Source organism: Nematolebias whitei, chromosome 10 (assembly GCF_014905685.2).
Source record: "Nematolebias whitei isolate Nwh7 chromosome 10, NemWhi1, whole genome shotgun sequence".
Classification (NCBI taxonomy): Eukaryota; Metazoa; Chordata; class Actinopteri; order Cyprinodontiformes; family Rivulidae; genus Nematolebias; species Nematolebias whitei.
Genome location: NC_056507.1, coordinates 30731784 through 30759279, shown reverse-complemented (window position 1 = coordinate 30759279; position 27496 = coordinate 30731784). Strand labels below are relative to the sequence as shown.

The 27496-nt window shown below is 41.5% G+C and overlaps 2 protein-coding genes across 3 annotated transcripts in view; both read left to right on the top strand.

Moving 5' to 3' along the window:
- The window catches only part of fan1 (FANCD2 and FANCI associated nuclease 1), a 7761-nt gene extending 3251 nt beyond the window's left edge, over positions 1 to 4510 (top strand). The window contains exons 6-13 of the mRNA XM_037683577.1: positions 73 to 233; positions 331 to 450; positions 1529 to 1693; positions 1776 to 1935; positions 2008 to 2111; positions 3712 to 3906; positions 4020 to 4148; positions 4255 to 4510. Coding sequence (XP_037539505.1) covers positions 73 to 233; positions 331 to 450; positions 1529 to 1693; positions 1776 to 1935; positions 2008 to 2111; positions 3712 to 3906; positions 4020 to 4148; positions 4255 to 4392 — 1172 coding nt within the window. The 3' untranslated portion in view covers positions 4393 to 4510. The remainder of the gene's footprint in view (positions 1 to 72; positions 234 to 330; positions 451 to 1528; positions 1694 to 1775; positions 1936 to 2007; positions 2112 to 3711; positions 3907 to 4019; positions 4149 to 4254) is intronic.
- A 2211-nt stretch (positions 4511 to 6721) lies between these two features.
- On the top strand, positions 6722 to 27496 carry LOC119416346 (disintegrin and metalloproteinase domain-containing protein 10). 2 transcript variants are annotated; one of them, XM_037683579.1, is made up of 16 exons: positions 6722 to 6882; positions 9832 to 9982; positions 16959 to 17077; positions 17214 to 17372; positions 17923 to 18023; positions 18450 to 18599; positions 21408 to 21500; positions 21579 to 21762; positions 21894 to 22057; positions 22173 to 22356; positions 23376 to 23526; positions 23615 to 23798; positions 23897 to 24005; positions 24106 to 24326; positions 24409 to 24535; positions 27084 to 27496. In XM_037683579.1, exons 1-16 carry the CDS (start codon positions 6819 to 6821, stop codon positions 27275 to 27277), a joined length of 2355 nt encoding a protein of 784 aa, XP_037539507.1. In that variant the 5' UTR covers positions 6722 to 6818; the 3' UTR covers positions 27278 to 27496. The 2 variants fall into 2 exon arrangements, with proteins under 2 accessions (XP_037539507.1, XP_037539506.1); XM_037683578.1 differs by having other exon boundaries at positions 18447 to 18599.

Genomic DNA, 27496 nt, shown 5'->3' with positions numbered 1-27496 from the left:
TCTGGTGTGAGATGAGGACAAATCATGACCTGAGGTCAGGACCTTACAGATCTTTGTGTTCCCGTCTCTGCGTCTCTCAACTACCTGCTGACTGTGTAGTCCTGATGTTCTCGTCGTTGTGCAGTCTGCAGGAGGAGCTGCCCGTGTTCCTCCGCAGCTTCACCACAGGGTGGGCTTACACCCGAATCTTATCCAGAGGAGTGGAGATTTTGCAGAGGCTACACCGCTACGAGGTGCACTGAACTCTGCTCAGGCTGCCACACATACTTCAGTGTTTATAAAACTAAAACATTTTAGGAATAATAAGGTGTTTTTAATGTTTCATCACAGGAAGCAGTAGAAGAGCTGCAGTCCTTACTGAAGCAGTGCGTCTACTGTCCCGATAGTCGAGGGCGATGGTGGGACAGGCTGGCACTGAATCTTCACCAGCACCTCAAGAAACCACAGGAAGTGAGCACAAGTACCCATGTGTCAATAAATTTATTAATAACTTTAGTCATGATTTAAACTGGGGTCTGTTGCCTTGAGTTGATACTTTTCGCAGCACCACCTCACTGGTTAAATGTGAGGAGTACTAGCCTCCTGCTGGGACAAAGATAGTCCAGTTCAGCATTTCTGCAGAGGAGAGCACCTCCAGTTCACGAGCAAAGCTGTTTTTAAAGGGAAGGCAGCAGATGTTACTGTTTGCAATGAACACTGCAGCACTCTTGGTTTCCTCGTTACTTTGGATTCGCATGGAGCAGTTATTCTGCATTCTTCATCAACTTATGAAGAAATGTAAGACATTCAAAAAGGTTTTCTTTTATTTATATTCAAGTAGGGACGCACAATATTATCATCATGGTATCGGCCGATATTAGCGATAAAGTCAAAATAACTCACCGACATAAAAGGCTTCTGTTTTATGTTAATTTTTAATTTAAGAAACTTGTCAAGTATATCTATTAATCCACTACTACTTATGTGCATTTCACTTGTCGCTTGTGAACAGGTTGAGTTTAGAATTGTGAAAATTTACAAATTTGCACAGAGTGTTGTCATTGTGTCAGAGAGAGTAAATGTCATAAATACATTTCACATTAAACATAATCCAAGTTGAAGTGTTGCATCATTTTCAGCTCCTTTTTGGCATCTGCATTTGGTAGCAGGCCAAGCTGACAAAGATCATGCAGAATAATGTAGTATTTTAACTCCACAGCAGAGAAAGTTATGTAGTCTCTGTAAGTAGGTCCAGGGAAAAAAATATTGGTATTGGTATCGGCCAAATATGTTTTAACATATTGGCATATCGGATATTGGCCAGAAATCCAATACTGTGCATCCCTAACTTCAAGGTTTATATTTTCACTGCAACAAAAACAACAAAAACAAAACCATTCTGGCGCTGATTGAACAACCTACACTGGTTAAAGTGTACTGGTACTTTCCATCCACCAGTTTTTAAGATAATTTTATTATTTCCACAGCATTTTTCTCACTACTTTCTCCCTTCTTTATTATTTTATTGGACCATGTATCATACTCTTAGGCTATCTGTGCTATCAGAGACGGGTTGTCGGACCCCCTGGTGCGCACGGGACATAAGCTGTCCCTCCATCAGAGAGCTCTGAGGATGAAAGATGCTGCCAGCTGCAAGAAGTACCACCTCCACCTCAGAGATCTGCCCACTCTACAAGTCCAAGATGTCAAACACGTCAGTTTCTCACAATAACCTGAAGGGAAATGTGTGTGATCTTTTAAGATTGAATCATTTTTCTTTGTATTTGTGCTCGCAGGTGACCATTCGAGGCCAGCTGTTTCCTCACGAGGGCGGCATGGGAAAATCTATATTCCTGCTACCGTCAAGGGAGGAGGGAGGCGAGGGTCCTGCTACTGTAATCTGCTCTGTGGAAGAGCTTTGCTTGGCACATTACAGAAAACAAGGGTTTGACCAAGGTAAGCAGCGTTTGTTCTCCTCGTGCAGCCTGTGGAGACCAACGTACCATTAAAGCAACATGTGTTGGGCAGGGATCCACGGAGAGGGATCGACGTTTTCAACCCTGTTTGCTCTCCTGATGTGGGACATCATTTTTATGGACGGTATTCCAGATGTCTTCCGAAATCCATACCAGGTGAAGTGGGCTGTGATTAGAACTGTCGCGATAATAAATCAATTAATGGCATGATAAATGAAAATTATCAACCTCATTTTCATTTATCGGCTTTATTGTTTCTTCGTGTCTCTCTTTCTACTGAAGACACTGGATGACTAAAAGCTCAACTCCGGTGCTCTTCACTGACCCCTCCCTTTCTCTTTTCTCTTTAAAATTCGTTTTAATGATCAGAAATCACGTTTTTGGATCGTTACAAGCAGCTAAGCTGAGAAGCTAAGCTACGATCTAAGCTAACAGGCCGACCTTGGGAACAAACCTCTGTCTTGTCGAAGCTCCAAAATTCACAGCTGAAACCTGTACCTTCATCTAAGTTGTTTTTCTCTTCAAAGAGAAGCTGAGAACATCAACTCTGTGGATAAATACATCAAGTTCACACGGCAAAACGGCACAGGTTGGCTTTCTTGGACTGTGAGGTCTCAGTCTCTGATAGAGGACATTTGCAAACTGAGGTGTACCGCAAACCCACCCACACAGACCAGTATTTGCAGTTTGACTCCCATCACCCTTTGGAGCATAAGTTAGGAGACATCAGGACTCTGTATCACAGAGCAGACAGCGTCCCCACTAACTCAGGAGCCAGGCAGAAGGAGAAATCCCACACAAGACAGGCTCTAGAGCAATGTGGATATCCTAACTGGGCCTTCCTGAAAGCAGAGAAGAAACCCAAACAGGACTCCAGTCAGCCAACAGGTGAAAAGGAGGAACGATGGTTTGAGAGAGGAGTAAAGGAGGCCATCTTTGTGAAAAGAAATCGTCCATCATTAAACGGGTGGAGGCCTCCGGGTTCACCTGTCCCCCTCTTACAATGCTGTGATTGCTAGTATCACTCAGCCCTCTGTGAGTAGTAAACAGCCATCAGTGTGCTAATGATCCATTGTTAGGCTGATGGTCCTTCTTGAGCATGTGATCAGTTGGTTTTGGTTGTCAGCAGCAAACTGGTTGATCCACTCTGAGAAGGTGCTGTTTAAGAGACTGAGCTGAAAACAGCACCTCAGACTGAGGAAGTCTCTCGGATGAGAGACGAAACGTTTCTACTTTTTTTTTCTTTTTTGTTGTTGTTTTGCTTTGTTTTTTTTTTTTGAATGTCCGGAGGACCAGATTTAACTTTTTTAGATTTTTCTACCTGGATTATTGAGCATGCATCAGGATAAGCTGAGAACTTGTTTACTGATTTTTTTTATTGAAAGCTTTGTGTGACAAATGCTATGCTAGAGCTCAAACCACATCGGGTGTCCGCCATTTTGAGGTCCGAAAAACAGGAAGTAGAGAGCCCATGTCACGTCAAAGGGCCTCCCTCCCATTTTTCTTAAAGCGACACGCTGCTCGCTCCCTCACTGGCCATCCTTCAGCTCAAACAGTCTTATACTGCCATCCAGTGGTCAAAAAAAGGTACTACACACAAAACAAAATTTCAAACAATATTATCGTTAATCGCAATAATTTCTGAAACAATTCATCGCCTTGCAGAATTAGTTATCGTGACACAGGCCTAGCTGTAATCAGTTCTGTTCAGTATTCACAGACCTATAAAAGCTGAAGTCTGGTTGTTTCTTTACAGAGCTGCCCTCTGGATCTTTACACCGACTGTTTCTATGAGAACAGGAAGGACACGCTTGCATCTCGTGTCCAGTTACTTTGTGAAGCCTCTGTGGAGACGCTGTGCAGCATGTTGGAAGACGTCTGGAGCTCCCAGGAGGGCAAAGTGTGCTCACTGGTCAGCTGGGAGCGCTTCTCGTCCCTCCAACAGGCGCAGGTACTCTTCACTGTTAGCAGCTATAAGGAAAGAGGATGTCACATTCGTCCCAATAAATGTATTTGTGTTACTGCAGGCACCAGTGTGGCTCTAACACCATTTATACTCTGCAGTCTCTTGTTGCATGCCTTGGAGGAGCCTTCCTAGGTGGAATAGTAGACCGAATGGCGAAAGACTTCAGACACTGCCGTGCAGGACTGCCTGATCTTGTGGTGTGGAACTCCTCAAACAGCAGCTTCAAGGTGAGGTCACGTGAACTGGCTGCTTTAAACAAGATATTTTCTTTTTTTGTGTGTAAGTTCAAAGCTCTTCGTGATCTTAATAACTGTGAATGTCATGTCGTTGCAGCTGGTGGAGGTGAAGGGGCCCAATGATCGGTTGTCCCACAAGCAGCAGATCTGGCTGGACGAGCTGCAGAAGCTGGGGGCTGATGTGGAGGTGTGCCACGTGGCGGCTACCGGCGCCAGAGGGGATCGTTTGGAGTAAAACGAGGGTCTGATGAAATGGATTTGGTGCTAACCGTCAGGGAATAGACTCCTGTGCTTTAAGAAAACGTGTGTGTTTATAATTAATAATCCAGATCAGAGACTTTGATACACATCACAGCCAAAGAAGCTTCTTATCTAACAAAAGGCGTAGCTTACAGATAATCCAAGGATGGATAAATGGATCCAACTACCACACAATCCGTTTTGAAACTCGATATCATCCGGCTCTGTCATTTATTTGGAAGCCTAAAAACAGCATCCGCTCTGTGAGGTGTTTTATTCAGCTAATTAATTATGTTTACGCCTCACACCTGTCAAACATCTGGCACAAAGAAATAAATGAAGAGGCTGAAATATTTGTTGCTCGTTGTTAAAAGGTGAAGAGAAACTGTTATGTTTTTCTCCCTCATCCGTGTCTGTTAGTAAAACATCTCATTAGCCACTAGATAAATTAAAAATCCCCACAGCTAACACACAAAGGGCTATAACTCAGTCAAATAAATAGTTGTTAGACTAAAACCTGGTGTGGTAGTAGCTGAGAGTCATCCCCAACACATTCTGAGCGTGACATCTCACAATAAGTTTGCACATAATTTCTAGATTGGACCAAAATGGCTACGACTCGGTCCTTTCTTGACACAAGATGATGGTAACTTAAAACTGGCATGAAAGACGGCAGGTAATATCCATCCCTTCAAGAAATGCTAGTTCTTTCATTTCATTATCAATCAACCTGTAATAGATTTTTATTATTTTCTGAGAAATGAGTAAGTTGAGGAAATGTTGCCTCTGTACCATCCCCTCATGTGCTCATTCTAATATACGTGCTGGGGAGGAGCAGAGCCCAGAAGGAGTTTAACGAAGTATTTTACATGCATAGAATACAAAGACAAGCAGCAAATTATCACTTTTTTAAGAAGCTGGAACTGAATTTTTTTACACTTGAGTTTTTTAAGTGGATTGCAAAGTTCATTTCAATAAAATGTTTATTACTAGACACTGTTTAGACTAAATGAAAGCTGAACTGACTTGAATGTGAAATATTAAAAATGTGATTTATGGTGCATCTTATTCTTTGGCTTTATGTTTCTAAGATGAATTCTGTGCCTATAAAAATTGTTTAAATCCCAGGCAAAGGCAGTGTTATGCTTGGGCCCGTTATCATGAAATAGTAAATATGCTGTTTATACCAGATATCCATAATCTGATTCTTCTTAATCTAAAACATTTCAATCATCCAGAATATCATTATCTACAGTAAATGTCATATCACAAATGAGATCTTTTATTTTCAAAACTCCATTTTTCATTTAATGTAAACCATTTGGGATTTTATCTTTATTCACATGTACATTATTCATATCTAAAATGATCACAGTGAATATTTTAAATGTTCGACTATAAGAAACTCAGTTTTCATATAAATTAATAGTTGTTATAAGTCACTATTGTAATTCTAGATTTCATAAAGGAAAATCTCCATGATGCAACTTTGAACAACAAAACTAAAACATAATTAATAAAAATGTGCGAATGCTGATTTGCTTGCTGAAATAAGAAGCTGAATTAAAGCTAAAAAAAGCAGAACCCTAAAGAAGCAGATTGCTAGATAAAAGTTAAAGTAAAATGCTAGATTCTAGAATTAAGAAAAAGGCTGGAAAAACTTGAATGTAGTAGTCTGTTGCAAAACAGAAGCTAAAAGACACAAGCAATATTCCAGCTAGAAGCTAAGTAGTAAATACTAGCTAAAAGTATCAAAGTTAGCTAAGATTATAGAATGGTATCTAAAAGCTTCAAAAGAAGACACAAACTGACCAAGTATACTAAAGCAGATTTCTACATTGTTTTTGTTACAGCTGAAGAAATATTGTATTTCTCAGGCAGACAAAAGTCATTTAAGTTAATATTCTGATGCATGCTCAATAATCCAGGTAGAAAAATCTAAAAAAGTTAAATCTGGTCCTCTGGACATTCAATTTTTATTTATTTATTTTGGGGGTTATTTTTATGTCCAGAGGACCAGATTTAACTTTTTTTTTTAGATCATTTAAGTTAAATATTTAGAAAAGTACAAATTTACAAATACTAAAACTTATAGCAGACACCTCTTGAATGAGATAAATGTTTTTGCTTCAATAAATTGTATGAATGCAGATTTAGCATTGACGTGTTTAGAAATTGGAAGCGTTTCATTTTTATTTGTTTTAATATTACGTGTTACAACGACTTGCCATACCGTGTTACGTACGCACGCTCGAATCATGGATGCAGTGGGGGAGGGGGAAGGGATCCCTGCTTTCCTGCGTCTGACGTCACGACGCAGGAGCCAGAGGAGGCGATGAGAGGAAGCTGCAACAAACACACAGGGCGTCTGCGCTTACCTAAATAGGACAATAAAGTGAAATCGGGATCAATGCTCTAACAATGGATTTGTCATATATGCTACCCCTTAAAGTTCTCCTCCTCGTGTATTTAAGCTGCACCCAAGGTGAGTGAGGCATTTTGGGAGGAAACCTCGCGGGTTGTGTTACAAATCGCGAACCAGCGGCTGAAGGAGCGGAGAGGTCCTGATGGCCCGACAGCTAACGGGCAGCAGCAGCAGCAGCAGGGCCTGCTTGTTATGGAGGACTGCACCCTTTTTACCGTCTTACTCCAAGCCAACAAAACACACGCAGCGTAAACGCTAACGAGGATTCACGCAGTTAATTATTACGAACCGGCCGTGAGGACGTGTTTTCGCGTGTTGTCACCGTGTTTTACGGTCAGCTTCGGGCCGGTGCTGCTGTGCGAGCAGCGCCGACAGCCATTGTTGTGAGAAGATGGAGCAGCGGACCGTTAGCTCGGGGCTAGCTCCCAGAAACTCACCAGGAGTCTAAATAAAACGCTGACATTTACCTGGGCCCATTCAACCCCACAAGGCAGACATTTAATTACCAATATAAACTCCCGTTTTCTCCGGTTAGTGTTATCTCGTGCTTGTTCTTTGACAATTGATTGAATTGATCAAGGGATAATTGCTACATTTTTACGAGAGGTTGGCAACAAACTCGCTTCCTTTTAATATTTAAAGCAGATATTTGTGCGCCCAAGTCGTACATGAGATGGCACCTCTATTTCTAAATGTCTCAGCCATTTATTATTTATTGTCAGGTCGTCAAAAAGAGCCAAAAGCTCATTTCCCTTTGTGTTTGTTTGAAATCACCAGACCTTCATCTTTCTCCAAAGCCTGACGCATGAAGTAATTTCTTGAGTTTCTTCACTTCTTGTAGTCCTCTCAATGAAAAATTAAATGTTGCCCCCTGAATGTTTAATTCATTCTGCTTCTGAGCAGGGAAGTAGTTGAAATCTGGTCCATCTTTGTTGCATTTCTGTAGCTCATTCAGTAAATAATGTCTGCCCAGACATGTACTTTTTAACAAAAACACTGCAGTTAGAGGTGTAAATGTTACTGATCCATAATCTTTCAGAAAATACTGCTCGTACTGTTCACATTCCAACAGAAGTATTACTTTCCCTGAGCAAAAGAAGCCACTAGCTTATCGGATTATTCCAGAGCACATTTGAAGAAGCAGCAGTGGGTTGTTTCGATCATTTTCACCTCCTACTCCTCCTCGGGTGGCGACATGATTTTGTTGTGATGCCGCTTTCGTCGTTGAGCTTCGTGTGAGTTTTAACGTTTGGCTCGGCCTTTAAATGCAGAACGTGCACATTTGTTTTCATCGTAATCCTGCATTTCAAGTTTCTTGTCCATCCAGGTGCATATTCAGTGACCTGTTCATTATAATGGACTGCAGTGTTAAACACTAATCAGCCACAACATTAGGACTATTAAATGTGCTCCTTGTTTATGAACAACACTTTGATCAGTCAGGGTGTAGACTAAGAACATCAGTGTCCTGGAAATTCACTAAAAACTACGATAATGACAGAAGTCAGATTTTCCCAGTAGATGATTGTTTTGTGACAAGATGAACCATTTTACGTGTCAATGATTTAATGTTATGACTGACGGGTGTACAACACTTGTACAAACCCTGACTTGTCAAGCTAAACTCATGTTTCACCAGTGAACAAGCAAACTGCTCCAGAGTTTTGAATGATGAACATTCAGTATACAATGTTTCTGTTTTCAAATGTAAACTTTTACAATTGTTATTAATGTGTTTTGATAATGATTGTTTTTACCAGAATGCTGTTTTCTGTCTGACCCGATGAGCATGTTAACTTGTGCCTCAAACCAGAGAATGACCAGCATTATCTCCAATAAGTCCAGAGCCCCTTTTAATGTAGTCTCTCACTGGGCTGTGGCTGTTTGAGGCAAGCAGCGTTCGTGGGCGAGTCTCCAAATTGCCTCCAAACCTTCAGTCACAGAAGCTAGCAGTCTGTTGCTTGAGCTTCTGACATGCTCAAAGTGTTATCACGTGTCTCAACCCTCTTCTCGGTTTATTTTTTTGTAAATTGTAGATCCCTATAGCTGTATTTTGATGCCTGTACAGTATCTTTTTATGATGAAAACATGCAAGGCCTCCAGGTCTCAAATCCACACCAGTGATATATTAAGTATTTAAAAACTGGTCCAGATCTGTATATTTAATTTCTGATGTGCGCTGTGGTCGATTAATTCATAATCTTGGGATGGGTCGGTACAGTGAGTACAAAATGTAGGTGGAGGTGGGTAACAAAATAATTTGATCAATCAACGATCCAGAATGCTGTTTTGGAACAAAATGGAGCGTAATTTTCATAAATTGGCTGCCCTAAGCATAGCTGCTGTTCAGTTGGTAGCAAACGCTCATAATTCTTTGACTGCAGCTGAAAACTTGACTACTTTCTCACAATTTTCTTGCACTTTTAAGTCACCAAATACCTTCCAACAGGTGCAGCCCAGTGAGACACCACCTTAGGCTGGTGTTGACAGAACAAAGACTTCTATGAGGCTACAGTCAACTTGGAATGCAACGTAAAAAATAACTAACATAAGCTGCCCAATAACTTTTTTTAAAGAGTATTTAGTGATCAGTAAAAAACATATTTTTATTTAGTACCTTCATTTGCATCTGTGTAATCTGAGTTTCTTGATTTGATCACAGGCTTTAATTTTGTTCCACGATAATTTTTTTTTCTTCTTGCCTGGAGTTACAATGTTGGAAAAAGTCTCACAAGTTCCACAAAGAAAGGGAGGTAGATTATTATAAGGTGACTGTGTCATTATCCACTGCTAAGATTTAAGTATAAACACTACAGTACTTGTAAAGACCGAGCCAAAGATGGAAAAGAAAGCTGTTGGTTTCTACTGGTGAGCAGAGATGGAGAAGATATACTGTAGGATTGTTCAACAGTTACTCCCACAAAAACAACTATGAAAAAACTTCCATGCCTGCAGCTAACGTGACTGTTTTATCTTCTTAACTGGCTTTCCTCTAATCTTTTCTCGCAGGACACTACAGGAACCCTCTGAACAAGTATATCCGGCACTATGAAGGCCTGTCGTACGACACAGAACTCGTTCACACCAAACATCAGAGGGCAAAGAGGGCGCTCTCTCACGAAGACAAGTTCCTCCACTTCGACTTTCATGCCCATGGAAGGTTTGTTCACGTTTTCTCCCCAAAGCTTTTTGACCCAACAATAAGCTGCTCAGATTTTTCTGCACCCTCTTGCAAACTAATCCCATTTCCCTGGATTGTTTGTAAAAGTTCTGTCGAAACAATCCGCTGTATTACTAAACCTCGTTTGCATTCGTTACCGTTCACTGGAACCATTAAAGTGTTCGCGACATCATTTGCAGTATATCTGGATATAATTAATGTGACTAGATTTGTTGTTTGTTTTGTGGAGCTTCATGGAAGCTAGATGATTAATTGTTTGGTTAAACTCCACAAAATGTAAAAGCTTTATCTTTCAGGTTGTGCAGATTATATTTTGATGCGATTATATGTTAATAATCTTGAAGCTTCAGATTATTAGTGGGAGAAAAATAGCTTTTTCACCACTGTATCTGAGATTTTATGAACAACAGAAGCAGATAAATTAATCATTAAAATGGGTATTCGGTGTTTCCCCTTCGTGGAATTGGAGACAGAGACACGTCTGTGTTGTTGCACGCTATTTGTACCGACACTTTTCGAGGGAGGACGGCTCAGTGTGAGGGAAACGGAGCACCACCTCCATAGATATAGCTTTTTAGCTAGCACGCCGCTAGCTTAGCGCTATGTCAGTGCCGGCAATTGTCAGGGGGTTCGGTTCTCTTGACAGGGTGGGACGCCCTGCTTGTATAATGTTAGGGGAAACACTGGGTTTTATTTGTTTAGAAAGATAACTTCAGCATGTCTTTTTATTCTGAAGCGGCTACGTTTGTTAGAAAATGTCTAAACACTGACAAAGTCACGACCATCTGGCTTGAAGTTTGGCAAAGGCTGCGTGTCATCCTGCCTGTTGCTGGACCTGCAGTTCCTACGCTGATTTTGTTTATTAAGAAAGAGAGAGGTTGAATAAAAGATAAAGCAATGCAAAGAAAAACATGCAAGAAGCCTTTTTTTATGTTATGTTACATAGACCAGAGGAGTTGATGCAAAAACGCACGTTATTGTAACTGCAGTTGGGTTTTTTCCCCCAACGCATGCCAAGGATTTTGCTTCAGGCCTATCAAACCTAGCTGGCTTTTTCCTGTTAAAACTACTTTGTTTATTCAAGTTCAAGTAGGTTTTATTATCATTTGCACCACATGTGGTACACGAGGTGGAACAAAATTGTGTACACGGGGTCCCAGTTACATCCAACAAAAGCAAAAATGTAAATTGTATAAAGAAACGGTAAATAAGGTTTCAAGGTTCTTTGTCATTCGCACCACATGTGGTACATGTGGTGGAACAAAATTGAGACAGGGTTCCAGTTACATCCAACAATAAAATGTAAAAGAAAAACAGTAATAAGATCTAAGATATGAACTAAGAAAAACATCAAATAAATGTACACTAAGCACACAAACACGTCGAACAGCAGCACGAACATGAGTCTGTGTGAGCAGATGAGCAAACATGAACACAGCAACATGAAACGGATCAGCAGCAACATGAAACGGATCAGCAGCAACATGAAACGAATCAGCAGCAACATGAAACGAATCAGCAGCAACATGAAACGGATCAGCAGCAACATGAAACGGATCAGCAGCAACATGAAACAGATCAGCAGCAACTTGATGTGGTTTTTCACAGTGATTATTCTGATTAAAGATTCATGAGTCTAACAGCCTCAGGGTAGAAGCTGTTCCTCAGTCTAGTGGTTCTACACTTAATGCTCCTCAACCTCCTTCCTGAAGGGAGCGGGGCAAAAAGTGCATGCTGGGTGAGTGGGGTCCTTCATGATGCAGGTGGTTCTTTTCCTGCATGTGGAGGTGTAAAAATAAGGATTTAAGATATAAGCTAAGAAATACGCAAAACACAAATAGTGCAAAACAATACGCCGAACAACAGCAGCACGAAAATGAGTCTGTGTGAGTAGATGAGTATGAATGAATACAGCAGTATGAAATAATCAGCAGCATGAGATCAGCAACATGGATAATCAGCAGCACATATCGCCAATCAAAGTGGCGTTACAGTGATTTTTTTGTTTTTTTTTCTTTCACAGTGATAATCCTGATTTGGGATTTATGAGTCTTAACAGCTTCAGGGTAGTGGTTCTGCACTTAATGCTGTACAACCTCCTTCCTGAGGGGAGCTGTGTGTGCTGGGTGAGTGGGGTCCTTCATGATGCAGGTGGCTCTCTTCTTGCAGCTAGAGGTGTAGATGTCTGTGATGGTGGGGAGACTGATTCCAACATCTTCTGTGCAGCCTTCACCACTCTCTGCAAAGCTTTTCTTTCTGCAGCTGTGCAGCCTCCAATGCCACACGTTGATGCTGGAGCACAGGATGCTCTCCACTGCACACCTGTAGAAGGAGGTGAGGACTGAGCTTCCCAGTCCATCTCACCTCAGCCACCTGAGGAAGTAGTCTGTTTTACTCATCAGCTGCTCTATTGAGTACGGTAATTGAAATGCAAGGTAACAGGTTTGTGAAAAGTGAAGCAGTAACTGTAGGGAAAACATCTAAACCAGGGGTGCTCGCACTTTTTCAGCATGCGAGCTACTTTTAAAATGACCAAGTCCAAGTGATCTACCTACTATAAAAATACAAAACATATACTTATTTATTAACTTAAGTATGCTTTTTATGCTTTACATTCTTGTTTTATGTTTTTGTTTTTAGTATTTTACCATATTTTAAATGGCACCTTGATTTATTGTTTTGTAACGCTACTTTTATTTTAAGTGCATTTTACTGTAGTTTATTGTTGTTTGTACTTTTTATGTTGTCGTCTAAAACAGGTCTCTCTTGTAAACAAGTCCTCTTGACTCAGCGGGACTAACTTGGATTAATAAAGGTTGAATGAATGAATAAGTCCCAGCTCGCTGTGGACGCAACATAAATGACAAAACACAAAAGTTTCTTTAAAAAAAAAAAAAGTGACAATTTATTTTTACTGTCTACGTACAAAATAATAAAATCCAGCAATAACTTCTGTTCTTGACACAAAGGAACTGAAAACGACAAGAATAACTTCATGTTTGAAAAATAACCTGAGAACTTGAGAACAAAAGTGAAACTTCAGCCCTGACAGCAGCTGCTTTGATGGAAGATAATATTTCTGGTTTGTTTTTAAAGTTTCTGAACAACGAGTCAGCTGCTTCAACAAATTCCTCTTTCACCATCTCTCCATCTTGAAAAGACTTCTTGTGGTTAACAGTTATTAAAGTGACTCACCCAGATTGATGCTTCGCTGCTGGTCAGCTGTAAGAACAATGACTGCTGTCCAGATAACTGGATAGTAGTACACCCTTTTGTTTCTCAGCTCGCTTTTCAGAAGGAAGTCAGTGCCGTGGTTTTTATGAATATAATCTGAAAATGCAGCTGAGGTGAAACGCACTTCGAATATGATATTGTGGAAAAAAAAAAGTCCTACCCCCATTCCGTATGGAAGTGGTAGTTGTTTTGCTTCTTACTTGGTCCAGCTCCCCATCTCATTTTACACACTTTCTTGAGTTTAGATCTAAACTGGAGGCTATTATTACGAGTCAACTCGTTTGTTTTTAGCGCAGTTGAATACGCATGCGTGGTGACCGATGAGTCAGAAAAGATCCAATCTCTGATTGGCTAACCTGTGTGTCAGTCAAGTGACGATTTGCATAGTGAAGATGGATTGATCGGCTGATTTATATTTAAAAAATACTAAAAGAAATTTAAAAAAAAGACTGACGTCTATATTTCGCCATGTGATCTACTGAATTTGCCTTCGCGATCGACGTATTGGGCACCCCTGATCTAAACTGTCTTAAATAAGTTATGAAATTGTGCAAAGATCACACATCTAGTAGTAACTAATACTATAAGTTTCTTGAATTCTCCTGGGAAATAGATGATGTGTTTTTCAAAATACACATTTTCTCATTTGGTGTTTTGATGATAGTGGTGGAGAGTCCTGTCTAATGTCAGATCAACATGCCAGTGTGGATCCTCAGTCATCCAGGACTTATAGTCCCATCATATTAATCTGAAGTCAGATGGGCTTTTCTTTTTGTTTTAAATGCTATTTGCTTCTCATCCGAGGCACTCAGTCCAGAACAAAATGTTTTCAACATTGTCAAGAACTTAAGAAAACATCAAAGTCAACTTTTGTACGAGTTCAGTTCTGCTGAGATCTAGCAAAGAAGACATTTTCATTTTGTAATATAGTTCAAGTTTCTTTGTCATTTGCACCACATGTGGTACATGAGGTGAAACAAAATTGTGTCCTCAAGGTCCCAGTTACATCCAAAAACACAAGTATAAAAATAAACGGTATACAAGGATCTAATATATACGCTAAACAAACGTTAAACGATACGCTAAAAGATCTAGGGTATATGCTAAACACTAATAATGTAAAATAATACAATATATTAAACAGTATATAATTTTGAGACATACAAAATCCATCTAGTGCAGGGGTGTCAAACTCACAAAAGGGGCCAAAATTAAAACATTTTTCAAACTAAGGGCCAGTTTCAGAATCTACGTTAACTCAAGTCAGACTCCAACATTTTTTCTTGGTCACATGTTCCTCAACAATAGTTTGATTGGTCTCATTTAATGTTCTCTGTTGTGACATCATAATCAAAGATTACTGAAAAAATTCAAGAGTTAGAAGTATTTTACGTGTCACACATCATCTTGGGGGGCCAGATAAGATGTCAACGAGGGCCACATTTGGCCCCCGGGCCTTGAGTTTGACACATATGCATTAGAGCCTTGTGCGTGGGGGGTGGGGTACCATCAGCCAAGAAGATCTCACTTTCCCCAGGATAGAAACTGCTCAGACATGACAACAAAATGCCTCCCAAGCCACAAGATTATTTTTTTCCAGAAGACAGAAATTATTATTTTTTTGCCTGGAATTTTTCATCTTCTTGGTCTTGTATGAACTTACTCTTACAATTTGAATATAATGTACATGTTTTTATTGTGACTAACAGCTCTGTGTAGGTGCTGCCTTGAACCAAAATTTACAATAATATATTGTTTGCTTGCCAGATATTTGATTGTGAAAGAAGTACAACATAACGTTGTCAGGATGTCCTAATTATTATTATTATTTATTTATTTATTTAGCAAAATGAAGGCAGCAGATTCCCCTTCTGTAACAGAACAACATGCAAATGTTTCCTCCATGATCCTCCATCCCTGTCTTGTTTTCTTTTTCCTTTGAACAAAAATCTCAACATGCTTTTTTAGATGTTTCCTTGTGCATGTTATCGAGGTTTTGCAAATGCACACGGACTCGTGTTCATGTCAGCTGCATCGCGGTGTTTGTTTCTGGGGTCCAGTTTACACTTCAGCCTAATGACTGGTGGTCATGTACAGAATTGTCAACTGTCTGTTCAAAAGAAAACAAGAAGATAACATTTCATGCAAGTTTTGTACGTCCATCAAAAGGTGGACATATTATGGTATAATCTCCGTTCATAAACTTTCTCTTGTCCCACCCATAACTTCTGATCGGCTCAAGGTAATTTATTGAAGCTTGATACAGTAGTCCCTCGATACTTCGCAGTTCGACTTTTGCGGATTCACTCTTTTGCGGGTTTTCAACTTAAGATTGTACACGACACACGGTTGGCTGATTGATGGAAGGCAACCAACCAGAGCATTGTGCTGAGGGACGGAATGACCATCGGGAGCACCAAGACATTTCCCGGTGGCCTGGCCCGCTCAGTGATTGCCGAGAGGCCCCCTCCTTTCTCTTTCTGAGGCTGTCTGTCACAGCAGAGCAGAGACACACAACAGGCGGATGTGCAACCTGTTGTGTGTTTCTGCTCTGCTGTGACAGACAGCCTCAGAAAGAGAAAGGAGGGGGCGGGATGGGGGCTGTCTTTCCTTATCACTGCTGTGGGAGCTTCAGTGAGGCAGATACCAGAGTGAGCGGCATGGATTGTTTATTTAAAATAATCAAGCGCGACCTGAACCGAGCCTTTGTCTCCCTCGGTGATCACTGAGCGAGTCAGGCCACCGGGAAATGTCCGGTGCTCCCAATGGCCAGTCCGCCCCCAGGACTGGCTCAGTAACCGTAGCATCAGTCTGTCTGCTCTCTTTCACTGTGCTCTTTTAGAGCCTTTAGAGAGTTTAGAATATTGTTAAGAACATTGCAAGAGTGTGGGAAGGGTTTATAAAGCCTTAAAATATATAAAAATACTTAAATGAATGTAACGTCCCTACTTTGTGGATTTTCACCTATCACGAGGGTGTCTGGAACGTAACCCAGTGAGGGACTACTGTACACATATACATCCTCAGTAGATGAGTGTCATGCTTGCTTTCATCACCCCAGCTTCAAGGTCACAAATTAAGGTCAAATGTTGTACAAGGTCTTCACTTGTCTGAGCCATTGCTATACTATTTTGTTGATGGGTGTATATTGTGCCATATGGACTACTTTTGTTGTGTCCTATTTCCAAGTAATAAACTGTAAACATTTATAAACATAAATATAAACATTTATAACAAACTGTAAACATTTCCTTAAAATAAGCAACCTTGTTGTTGTTTTCTTTTTGTTTCCTTGGTCTGTTGTGTGTTTGTCAGCACCTTTTGAATGAGAGTTGTTTTGTAGCACATGTATTGTAGACGTACAACTTTCGTGCACGCTCAAAAATCTGGGCTGCACTCAGCTGTCTGTAAACGCTTCAGGCACATGCTTGGAGACTGGTACACATGACCAAGTTTATAAGTTGCACAAAAATCACAGATGAGCGTATGAGAGAAGTATTGTTACTTTTAAAAGTGTGGTCTTACTTACACTCTATGTCCAGACTTTAATCTACTGGTTCGTGCTATGATGGACTAAATTCTTTTATTAGAAACTGTCCAGATGACCTGACTGAAAATTGTTGGATTGTATACCTGGATTATTGAGCATGGACTATTTTGTTTTTATTATTATTATTATTTTTGATTAAAAAGCTATGGTTTCACTTTTATGTAATTTCAGGCATTTCAACTTAAGGATGAAAAGGGACACCATGTTGTTCGCCCCAGATCTGAAGGTAGATGTTTCAGGAGACGAAATTCCTTATGATACCTCTCACATCTACACCGGTGAAATCTACGGTAAGACTGCAATTGAAAAAGACTTGTTTTAATGTCTCGCTGCAGGACTCTGTAAGCTGTTGGGTATGAAACCCACGTACCTTTATCCTGTGTTGTTAGTCCTCTGAAAATAAACCGCTCTGTTTTGATTTTCCAGGTGAGAAAGGTACTCTGACTCATGGCTCCATTATAGATGGTAAGTTTGAGGGCTTTATACAGAGCTACCATGGTACTTACTACGTGGAGCCAGCCGAGAGATACCTGGAAGACAAAGACGTGCCTTTCCACTCTGTCATATACCACGAAGACGACATACGTAAGTCCCTACTATCTGCACCTACACAGTACTTTGGTTGGGTATTTTCTTGTATCATCCAGTATGTGTAATTTGTTGCATGCCTATGTAAATGTGTGACAAGAAAAGTGTACGGTTAGGGCCGTTGAGTTGTCAGACTGGTGTGATTGCCCCCCAACACCCCCATGGCGCAGAGATTCCCGAGGTGCTCATTAGCTGAGTAATACAACCTTTCTCTCAGGCTGCAGGCTTATTTAAGCAGTCGACACGGTGTTGCTTCTAATCGTGAGCACTGAGTACACTTCACTACACCAGCGCTCCGTAATTTGAAGTCATCTGTGAACACAGCGAGCAGCTGAGGGGCAAATTAAACAGAATTGTGAGAGGAAACACTAATGAACGTGGCAGAAGAGCAGCAGCTCACACAGCACAGCTAGACGTATCAAGTGGTGTATAAGTACATCAATTAGCTGATCATGAATAGCACCCAGAATAGAATGACTCGGAGGGTTAAGCAGCTAACATCGTCTCCATAATCCAAACACTGTTTGTGTCTGCCTCTTTCACTCAGACTATCCACACAAGTACGGCCCAGAGGGCGGCTGTGCTGATAGCTCCGTGTTTGAAAGGATGAACAAGTTTCAAGCCTCGGCTGTAAAGGAACCGACCCAGGTGACTTCAGCGCGGACCACAACAAAGATCAACGGCTTGTCAATATTAGATCTGAGATTATTTAAAATATTATCTTAAGGTTAAAGATACGTATCAATACCAAGTCAGTCTCTGAGCTGGTTTTAGGTCCCAAATGTTGAGAACGTAAACATATCAAAAAAAAAAAAAAAAAAAGATTTGTGCAAAGTTTGTAACATTTTACACCTTTACTTGTGATATTTGTCATTAACTACTCCAGCATGCATGCAGTACATTAAGCAAAACGAATCAATCAAAATGAATGCATGCAGTCCATCCCTAAACCATGAAATCCAGTTCATGAACACACAGCAGCTTAAAAATACCTCACATTAATTATTTCCTTGCTGTTTGTGTGAAAATGCTGTTTTCTTTAACCGTCCACCTCACGTGTGCTGCTCACAGCAGGAGTTCCACACCGAGGCCGACTCCAGTGACCCCGTCCTGCTGAGGAAGAAGAGGATGGCCCAGGCTGAGAAAAACACCTGCCAGCTCTTCATTCAGACAGACCACCTTTTCTTCAAATACTACAATACCAGAGAAGCCGTCATCGCTCAGGTAAGGCACAACCACTTAGTGTGAGCCGACATTTGAACCAACACTTGGGAACATTTTACGTTCGTATAACCACATCAAGTTGCCTGGAATGATGCGTCTCTTTTGTTCAGCACATGGGGTGACTGACGATGCTTTCAACATCTTTGCAGTGTAAATTTGTATTCTGGAAATACACAGAAAATGAATGTCAACATTTCACAACAATATTCAGTGGTGGTGGTGGTAGGGGGGGGGGGGGGGACCAACCAAGTAAATCCAGTTCATTCCAGTTATCTTATTTATTAGGGTCCTGTTCAGTTTTTTATAGTAATTTCAAAAGTGTGCTTATACATATTTGTCTAGCCGAGAAAGCCAACAAATTGCCTCGACTTGTAATTGAACCTCAGTCCCTGTCCTCGTTGTGTACGGGTGTTAGCAGACAGTACAGAAGGAAGAACTTCCTTTCACTAGGAAGACGCCTCCAGCAGAGCCAGACACAGGAAGGGAGGCCATCTGCCTTGACCAGCTGGGACAGGAGAGGACAGGGAGGGGACACAAATAAACACAAAACCACCAGGCCAGGAACTCCTGCTGTGACACTGATGCATAAAAATGAACATTTTATCTGTAATGGCAGCTCCAAAATAGCAGCATTTGTGTAAATGCATAAAACTCATTCTTATACTTTTCTATGAGCTACAGTGCATATTATTTGTGTAATTCAAGGGAACTGCAACAGCAGCCTTTTAGTACAGCAGGGATACAAAAGCATTGTTGCATTTTTCACTCGTGTCTTCAGTAAAATGATGACATAACTGCCTATAACACTTGACTTTAATATTTAGTGAAGCGACTTGCACAGTTCAGTCTCCCACCGTGTAAACAGATGTTGCAGATAACCAGCTGCTTGTCTCCTCTTGAGCTCGTATTTTGCTCTTATTGTTCTTTACAGTAATAACCAGGGCCACATTCAATTCAAAGGACGTGAACAGCAGAACTAAAAACTATAATTGTAATAATTGTAAATTGTAAACAATAATAAATTGTAATAGTAACTCTGTCGTTTTTATTTTCTACCAGTTAATGCAATATGACTGCACTGTTAAATGACTATTTAACACAAGTATTTTGTAGTTTGTCAGCAGGGTGTCACAGTTTAAGCCCTGAAAGCTAAACAGTGGTACAGGTCCTTATAAAAAAATAGCATATTGTGATAAAGGTCATTATTTTCCATAATGTAATGATAAAAATGAAACTTTCATATATTTCAGATTCATTGCACACCAACTGAAATATTTTCTTTAATTGTTTTAATACTGATGATTATGGCATACAGCTCATGAAAACCCAAAATGCCTGTCCCAAAAAATTAGCATATCATGAAAAGGTTCTCTAAACAAGCTATTAACCTAACCATCTGAATTAACGACGTAACTCTAAACACCTGCAAAAGATTCCTGAGGCTTTTAAAAACTCCCAGCCTTGTTTGTTACTCAAAACCGCAATCATGGGTAAGACTGCCGACCTGACTGCTGTCCAGAAGGCCATCATTGACACCCTCAAGCAAGAGGGTAAGACGCAGAAAGAAATTGCTGAACGAATAGTCTGTTCCCAGAGAGCTGTATCAAGGCACCTCAGTGGGAAGTCTGTGGGAAGGGAAAAGTGTGGCAGAAAACGCTGCACAACGAGAAGAGGTGACCGGACCCTGAGGAGGATTGTGGAGAAGGGCCGATTCCAGACCTTGGGGGACCTGCGGAAGCAGTGGACTGAGTCTGGAGTAGAAACATCCAGAGCCACCGTGCACAGGCGTGTGCAGGAAATGGGCTACAGGTGCCGCACTCCCCAGGTCAAGCCACTTTTGAACCCGAAACAGCAGCAGAAGTGCCTGACCCGGGCTACAGAGAAGCAGCACTGGACTGTTGCTCAGTGGTCCAAAGTACTTTTTTCGGATGAAAGCAAATTTTGCATGTCATTCAGAAATCAAGGTGCCAGAGTCTGGAGGAAGACTGGGGGGAAGGAAATGCCAAAATGCCAGAAGTCCAGTGTGAAGCACCCACAGTCAGTGATGGTCTGGGGTGTCATGTCAGCTGCTGGTGTTGGTCCACTGTGTTTTATCAAGGGCAGGGTCAATGCAGCTAGCTATCAGGAGATTTTGGAGCACTTCATGCTTCCATCTGCTGAAAAGCTTTATGGAGATGAAGATTTCATTTTTCAGCACGACCTGGCACCTGCTCACAGTGCCAAAACCACTGGTCAATGGTTTACTGACCATGGTATTACTGTGCTCAGTTGGCCTGCCAACTCTCCTGACCTGAACCCCATAGAGAACCTGTGGGATATTGTGAAGAGAAAGTTGAGAGACGCAAGACCCAACACTCTGGATGAGCTTAAGGCCGCTATCGAAGCATCCTGGGCCTCCATAACACCTCAGCAGTGCCACAGGCTGATTGCCTCCATGCCACGCCGCATTGAAGCAGTCATTCATGCAAAAGGATTCCCGACCAAGTATTGAATAAATAACTGAACATGATTATTTGAATGTTGGTGTTTTTTGTATTAAAAACACTTGTCTTTCATTGGTGGGATGAAATGTGCTAATTTTTTGGGACAGGCATTTTGGGTTTTCATGAGCTGTATGCCATAATCATGAGTATTAAAACAATTAAAGACCTGAAATATTTCAGTTGGTGTGCAATGAATCTGAAATATATGAAAGTTTCATTTTTATCATTACATTATGGAAAATAATTACCTTTATCACAATATGCTAATTTTTTGAGAAGGACCTGTATATTTTTATTTATTTATTGTCTTGTCTTGCACTTTTAGATCTCCAGTCACGTCAAGGCTATTGATGCCATCTATCAGGGCACAGACTTCATGGGAATTCGTAACATCAGCTTCATGGTGAAAAGAATCAGGGTGAGTATTTTGCTGACAGGATGGTTTTAAGCTCTGTTTTCATTGTCTTTCTGAACTCCTCCTCCTCCTCCTGTGTAGATAAACACCACGCTTGATGAGCGAGAGAGATCCAACCCGTTCCGCTTTGCCAACATCGGGGTGGAGAAGTTCCTGGAGCTGAACTCGGAGCAGAACCACGATGACTACTGCTTGGCTTATGTTTTCACAGACAGGGATTTTGACGATGGGGTGTTGGGACTGGCCTGGGTGGGAGCTCCCTCAGGTAAGGAAGGAAGGCTGATTCCTTCTCGGCAATAATGAGATAAATCATTAATTCAACCCGTCTGGACAAAGTATTTGGAACTTGCGTGGCTTCAGCTCCAAGGTTTGTTCCTGCTTGTGTTTTCCTTTCAGGGAGCTCTGGAGGAATCTGTGAAAAGAGCAAGCTGTACTCTGATGGAAAAAGGAAGTCTCTCAACACGGGTATAATCACTGTACAGAATTATGCCTCCCATGTGCCTCCAAAAGTCTCTCACATCACTTTTGCACATGAAGTAGGACACAACTTTGGCTCCCCGGTAAGTTCCTCACACGTAGCATGTTTGGGGATGGTTACAAAGAAGTCACGAGTGCCAGACTTTTATCTCTTCTTTTTCCAACGTTTGGATTTTATTTCTCCCTCCTCCCGGGAAGCATGACTCTGGATCGGAGTGCACCCCTGGAGAATCCAAAAGCCAAGACAAGAAGGAGAAGGGCAATTATATTATGTATGCACGAGCCACATCAGGAGACAAACTCAACAACAACAAGTTCTCAGTTTGTAGTATTCGCAACATCAGCCAGGTGCTGGAGAAGAAGAGGGGCAACTGTTTTGTCGGTGAGTTGTTGATGAATTTTTTTATGTTTTTGTAGGATTTTCTTATATATAATTGTTTTAGTGAAGTTTTACCACTCTTTCTTTTTGAACTCTTAAGGGAATGATAATACAAACCACCTATTATTGTTGCCTGTTGCTGAAACGTGTAGGCAGCCAATCTCTGTGTTACCAAATTATTTTATAAACTGCTGGATATATGTTTATGAAACTTGCAGAAATTAATATTAAAAGTACGTCTTGAACTGATTAATGTTTGGCGTCGACACAAAAATGGTCAGTTTAGCAGATGTTGACCTAAACTTGAGTTATTCACAACACATAGTCTGAGTATGATATTTCAAGAAATCGCACATTATTTTCTGGGTTTAATTAAAAATGGCTGCAGGTTTTTCATTTTTCAACATATTGTCAAGATTCATCTTAAAATCCGACATGAAAGGCGGCGGGTGATATGCATTCATCCAAAGACTGCTAGTCTTTTAATTCTTGTTTTGCTTTTCTTGCAAATGGCTATAAAATAATTAGTAAACTAATACTTGCTGTCTTGTATTTGCTTTAAAACACTTGGACATTGGCCTCTTTTTTTACTGACAGCATTTGTGAGATTGCACAATTGTTCCTTGCAATCTTTATTATTTTTGCTGCAACTGTAATAATTGGCATAACTTTGAAATCCGCACCTATGCAGAGATGGTTAAAGTGACTCGATTATTTAAAAAAAAAAGGATTTAGTCCTAAAACAGTTTTGCACATGCTGCTGTTTGGATGCGAGTGCTCACTAATTTGGTTTGTATGATCTTAAAACATGTAGACTGGCTCTCTACAACTGTTATCTAATGTTTGGGCTTTTTCCACACAAATAAACATACTTTACTGTTTTATTGCAGCAGCTACTTTTCTTCAAGACCGTTGATTTAGCTTGTAATAACCTTTTTAATAGCTGCTGTTTAATTTAGTTTTAACTAGTTTTTACAGACTGTACTTTTGTGAACCCAGAGTTTCATTTTTCCTTCCTGCAGAGTCCGGTCAGCCCATCTGCGGTAACGGTTTAGTCGAACCTGGAGAGGAGTGCGACTGTGGCTACAGTGATCAGTGCAAAGACCTGTGCTGCTATGACGCCAACCAGCCGGACAACAAGAAGTGTAAACTAAAGCCCAACAAAGTCTGCAGGTAGAGTTTCTGTCCTCGGGTGTTGCATAAGAGAGATCTGCCAGCTCATGCAGGACAATTGACTCAGCACTTGTCTTCTTCCCATCAGCCCCAGTCAGGGTCCTTGTTGTACCCCTGAATGCATTTACAAGGGTCGTAACGAGAAGTGCAGAGAGGAGTCTGAGTGTGCTCACCAGGGCATGTGCAACGGCGTTAGCGCCCAGTGCCCCACATCTGAGCCCAAGGCCAACTTCACCGCCTGCCACGGAGAAACTCAAGTCTGTCTCAACGGGGTGAGTGACTGAAGACTTCGCACCTGAGAGAACCGGTTGTTATGGCAACACTATTTTCATACCAGCTGATGTCTGATCTCGCCTGTCCTCCCCCGCAGGGCTGCTCGGGATCCATCTGTGAGAAGTACGGGCTTGAAGCGTGCACATGTGCCAGCCAAGATGGCAAGGATGAGACCGAGCTCTGCCACGTTTGCTGCATGGAGAAGAGTGAGTCATCTGCCTTCTCTTGGCTTGGCTCATGGAATTTCACCTAGATGGGGTCGTTGCTTGTCTTCAATGTGCTGATCACCTGTCTCTGTCGCCACAGTGAACCCCAACACGTGCAGCAGCACAGGCTCGGAGCGCCTGGCTCCTTTCTTCAATAAAAAAGTCACCACGCTACCAGCTGGCTCTCCGTGCAACGACTTCAAGGGCTACTGTGACGTGTTCATGAAGTGCCGACTGGTGGATGCCGACGGGCCGCTTGCCAGGCTAAAGAAAGCTATTTTTAACCCCGAGCTTTATGAGAACATCGCAGAGTGGATCGTGGTACGTGTCCATGTCTTGATTGTAACTAAACCAGAAGGTGTTTTTGAAGTGAGCCTGTTTAAACTGTGCTTCACTCTTCTAGGCGCACTGGTGGGCCGTGCTGTTGATGGGCATCGCCCTCATCATGCTCATGGCTGGTTTCATTAAGATCTGCAGTGTCCACACACCAAGCAGTAATCCTAAACTTCCCCCTCCCAAACCACTCCCAGGTCAGTGCAATAATACACAAAAACCCAAAACACTTTTATTTATGTACAGTAGTCCCTCGTTTATCACGGGGGTTATGTTCCGGACCCCCTCTACAATAAGTGAAAATCCACAAAGTAGCGACGTTATATTCATTTTAGTATTTATATACGTTAAGGCTTTAGAAACCCTTCCCACCCCTTCAATGTTCTAAACCATTCAGCTCAACTTCTCAGTTACTGAAAGCCAAGAGCTCAGGGGCCGGACATCAGCAGTTATTGTCATTAAGTTTGTTTTATGGTTTAAAATCTAGTTTAATTTAAAAATGAAGCCAGCGGTGGGCCGAACTGAGTTCATCCGTGGGCCTGACTTGGCCCGCGGGCCGCCACTTGAATAGCCCTGCTCTAAAGTCTAGAACCTACATCATTTTAACAAATGGTGTTAAATTATTTTATATTTGAAAGTTTCTGTTCAGTGCCCTGAGATGACTTCTGTTGTGACTTTGCGCTGTATAAATAAACTGAACTGAGTTGAACTTGCGTATATGTAGCTACAGCATTTTTCTCACCAGCTCTGCAGAACAGCAGCTCGGTTCCGGTCCGACTCGGTTCTGTTTTGACACACCTACCCTGCTGGTTCTGGTTGGCTCTCTGGCTCGGGGTGGGCTCCAGGGGGGACGCCAGGCCCCCGGGCAGCACCTCCCCGCTCGGCAGGCCTCGTGGGCGGAACTCAGATTCACTGATGAGTCTGGAGGTCCAGTTCTGATCCGGTTCCCGGTTGGTTCCGTGCAGCTCTCTGCATCCGCTGGGAGCTGAAGTCACTGTATGAATAAGGATCAAACTTTTCGGATCGGATCAGAACTTTCCCTTCATTTCAGCAGAAAGCAACGGGGCTTCTGGGTGGGGCACAATTGGCTTCTGGGAAATGTATTCTTTTTCAGTGGTGATACAGTGTACACTTAATGAGAGAAAACTATTTGTGGCGACTGTCCAAAGTATTTTTTTCGTTAACTTTTTATTGTATCCCGTACCGTCCCAATCACGTGAGTAATATTAAAGTTGACAATCGTGTGTCGAGTACTTTTTTTTTGTTTCTCGTGTACAATCTTAGAAACCGTGAAAGAGCGAGTTTGTGACAGTTAAACTGCAAAGTAGCGAGGGACTACTGTACTAAACTCTGTGTTATAACTTCGCTGGTTTAGGTTTGTAAAATTATTATTCTGCAAACATTCAGTTTTTGAATGCACCACCTAAAACAGCTACATCCATTTCTTCTGTTGTTAGATAAATTTCCTCTTTAGTCCTGTGCTTGTGTTTGTTTTTGTATTTCCTCTCACTCACTGTTCAACCCTCCTGTCTTTGTCTGCAAACAACAATCAGCGAGCTGCAGCTTTTGTTTATCTCACAAAAGCAGCTTATGTCAAAGAGCAACTTTTTAAGGCAGAACTTTTTTTTATTGGAAAGAAAAGCGTCTCAGACAAGTTGTTCTGAGCAGCCGTGTGAAGCTGCGCATGTGAATTCAGTTCACATATAAGTACAGTCAAAATCATACAACAGCTGTTGCCTTATCATTTCTAAGAGAGCAGTACATTTGCACAGTCAGCGGCTGCTCTTTAACATTTAGTTTTAAGAAGGCAGCGTTTTAGTTTGTGTCAAACGTGAACCAAATGGAATGTAAATGAGAATTAATTAATTTTATTAATCTATTTATCATACTTGCCGCTGTAAACGTTGCACAGCTGCATAAGTCACATCAGTCCAAATATGTCTAATAAAGTGGAAAAAAACATAAATGCATTGTTTCGCTGTATAAGTCACATCTATTATGTGTCACCGCTGACCACCCAGAAATGTGGGCCGGTGTGCCAAAAATCGATTGGCTGCCAAATGGCGGCTGCGGGAGCGTGCACATGAGGACTTTAACAAGAATTTAATAAGATAACCACCTAAAAACATTTGTTTGTTTGCTCGACTTTATAGCAAAGATGTATTTCAGTTGTACTTTTCTTTAATAAATGCACTTTAAAGGTCAAATCAGCTGCATTTCTCCTGGGCGGTGCGGCGAAACGAAGCTGATTTGACGTTTGTTCCAGGAGTTCCAGAAGGAGAAGAAGATGTCTTTGTACGGCAAGCCAAGTGTCTCATTAATAGCCACTTTTACCTATTAATGAGACACTTGGCTTGCCATATTAGTCGAGGGCCCTCTAGTGACTGAAAATGGTAGTGTTCAATATTTTCATGTCAGAATGAATGAAATCAGATCTCAGCCAAAAACTGGGTTTTAAATATGAGGAAAAAAACATAAATAAGTCGCTTCACTGTATAAGTCACAGGCATGCTAATTTATGCAAAAAACTGAAACTTATACAGCGAAAAATATGGTAATTTGAAACACAGACAAAAGGAAGAAAATCTAAGATTTTCCGCACTAATAGGAAACAAAAGCTGCTCGTTATCTCAGCATATCATTTTTTAAAATCAATAAAGTTATGTTTGTTGATTATAGCTGTCGCCGATTGAGACGTATTGACTGAGGTAAAAAGTCTTAGTCCGAATATTTTTCTTGTGGCAGGCACTTTGAAGAGGCGACGAGCGCAGCAGCATGCTAGCTCCCAGGTGCAGCACCAGTCGCAGCATCCGCACTCCCACAGCGGCCACGCCGGCCAGCGGCAAGCCCGGGGCCAGCCGGCGCAGCGGCAGGCGCAGCCCCAGAGGCACCACCGTCAGCCCAGAGAGAACTATCAGATGGGCCAGATGAGACGCTGAGACCCTGCCCTCACCCCTTCCTCCTCCCCCCCAATGCCTTGGCTCCTCCTCGTGCCTACAGTGGGAAACAAAAGCGTCACTCCATCCAAAGAAAAGCCTGACATGGTTGTTGTCATATCCTCCACCTACAAACAAAACAGACACGTGACGAAGAGCGAACGCTGTCTAGCACCTGACTGGCTCTTTGTGGAGTGGACCCGACCCTCAGCCATTTCCAAT

Bases quoted from the DNA above. Each gene is read 5' to 3' on its own strand.
- LOC119416346 (XM_037683578.1), top strand. From the start codon at position 6,819: ATGGATTTGTCATATATGCTACCCCTTAAAGTTCTCCTCCTCGTGTAT. The intron at 18,600-21,407 runs GTAAGGCACAAC...TTGCACTTTTAG, and splicing joins GAGAAGCCGTCATCGCTCAG to ATCTCCAGTCACGTCAAGGC. The intron at 22,058-22,172 runs GTAAGTTCCTCA...CCTCCCGGGAAG, and splicing joins GACACAACTTTGGCTCCCCG to CATGACTCTGGATCGGAGTG.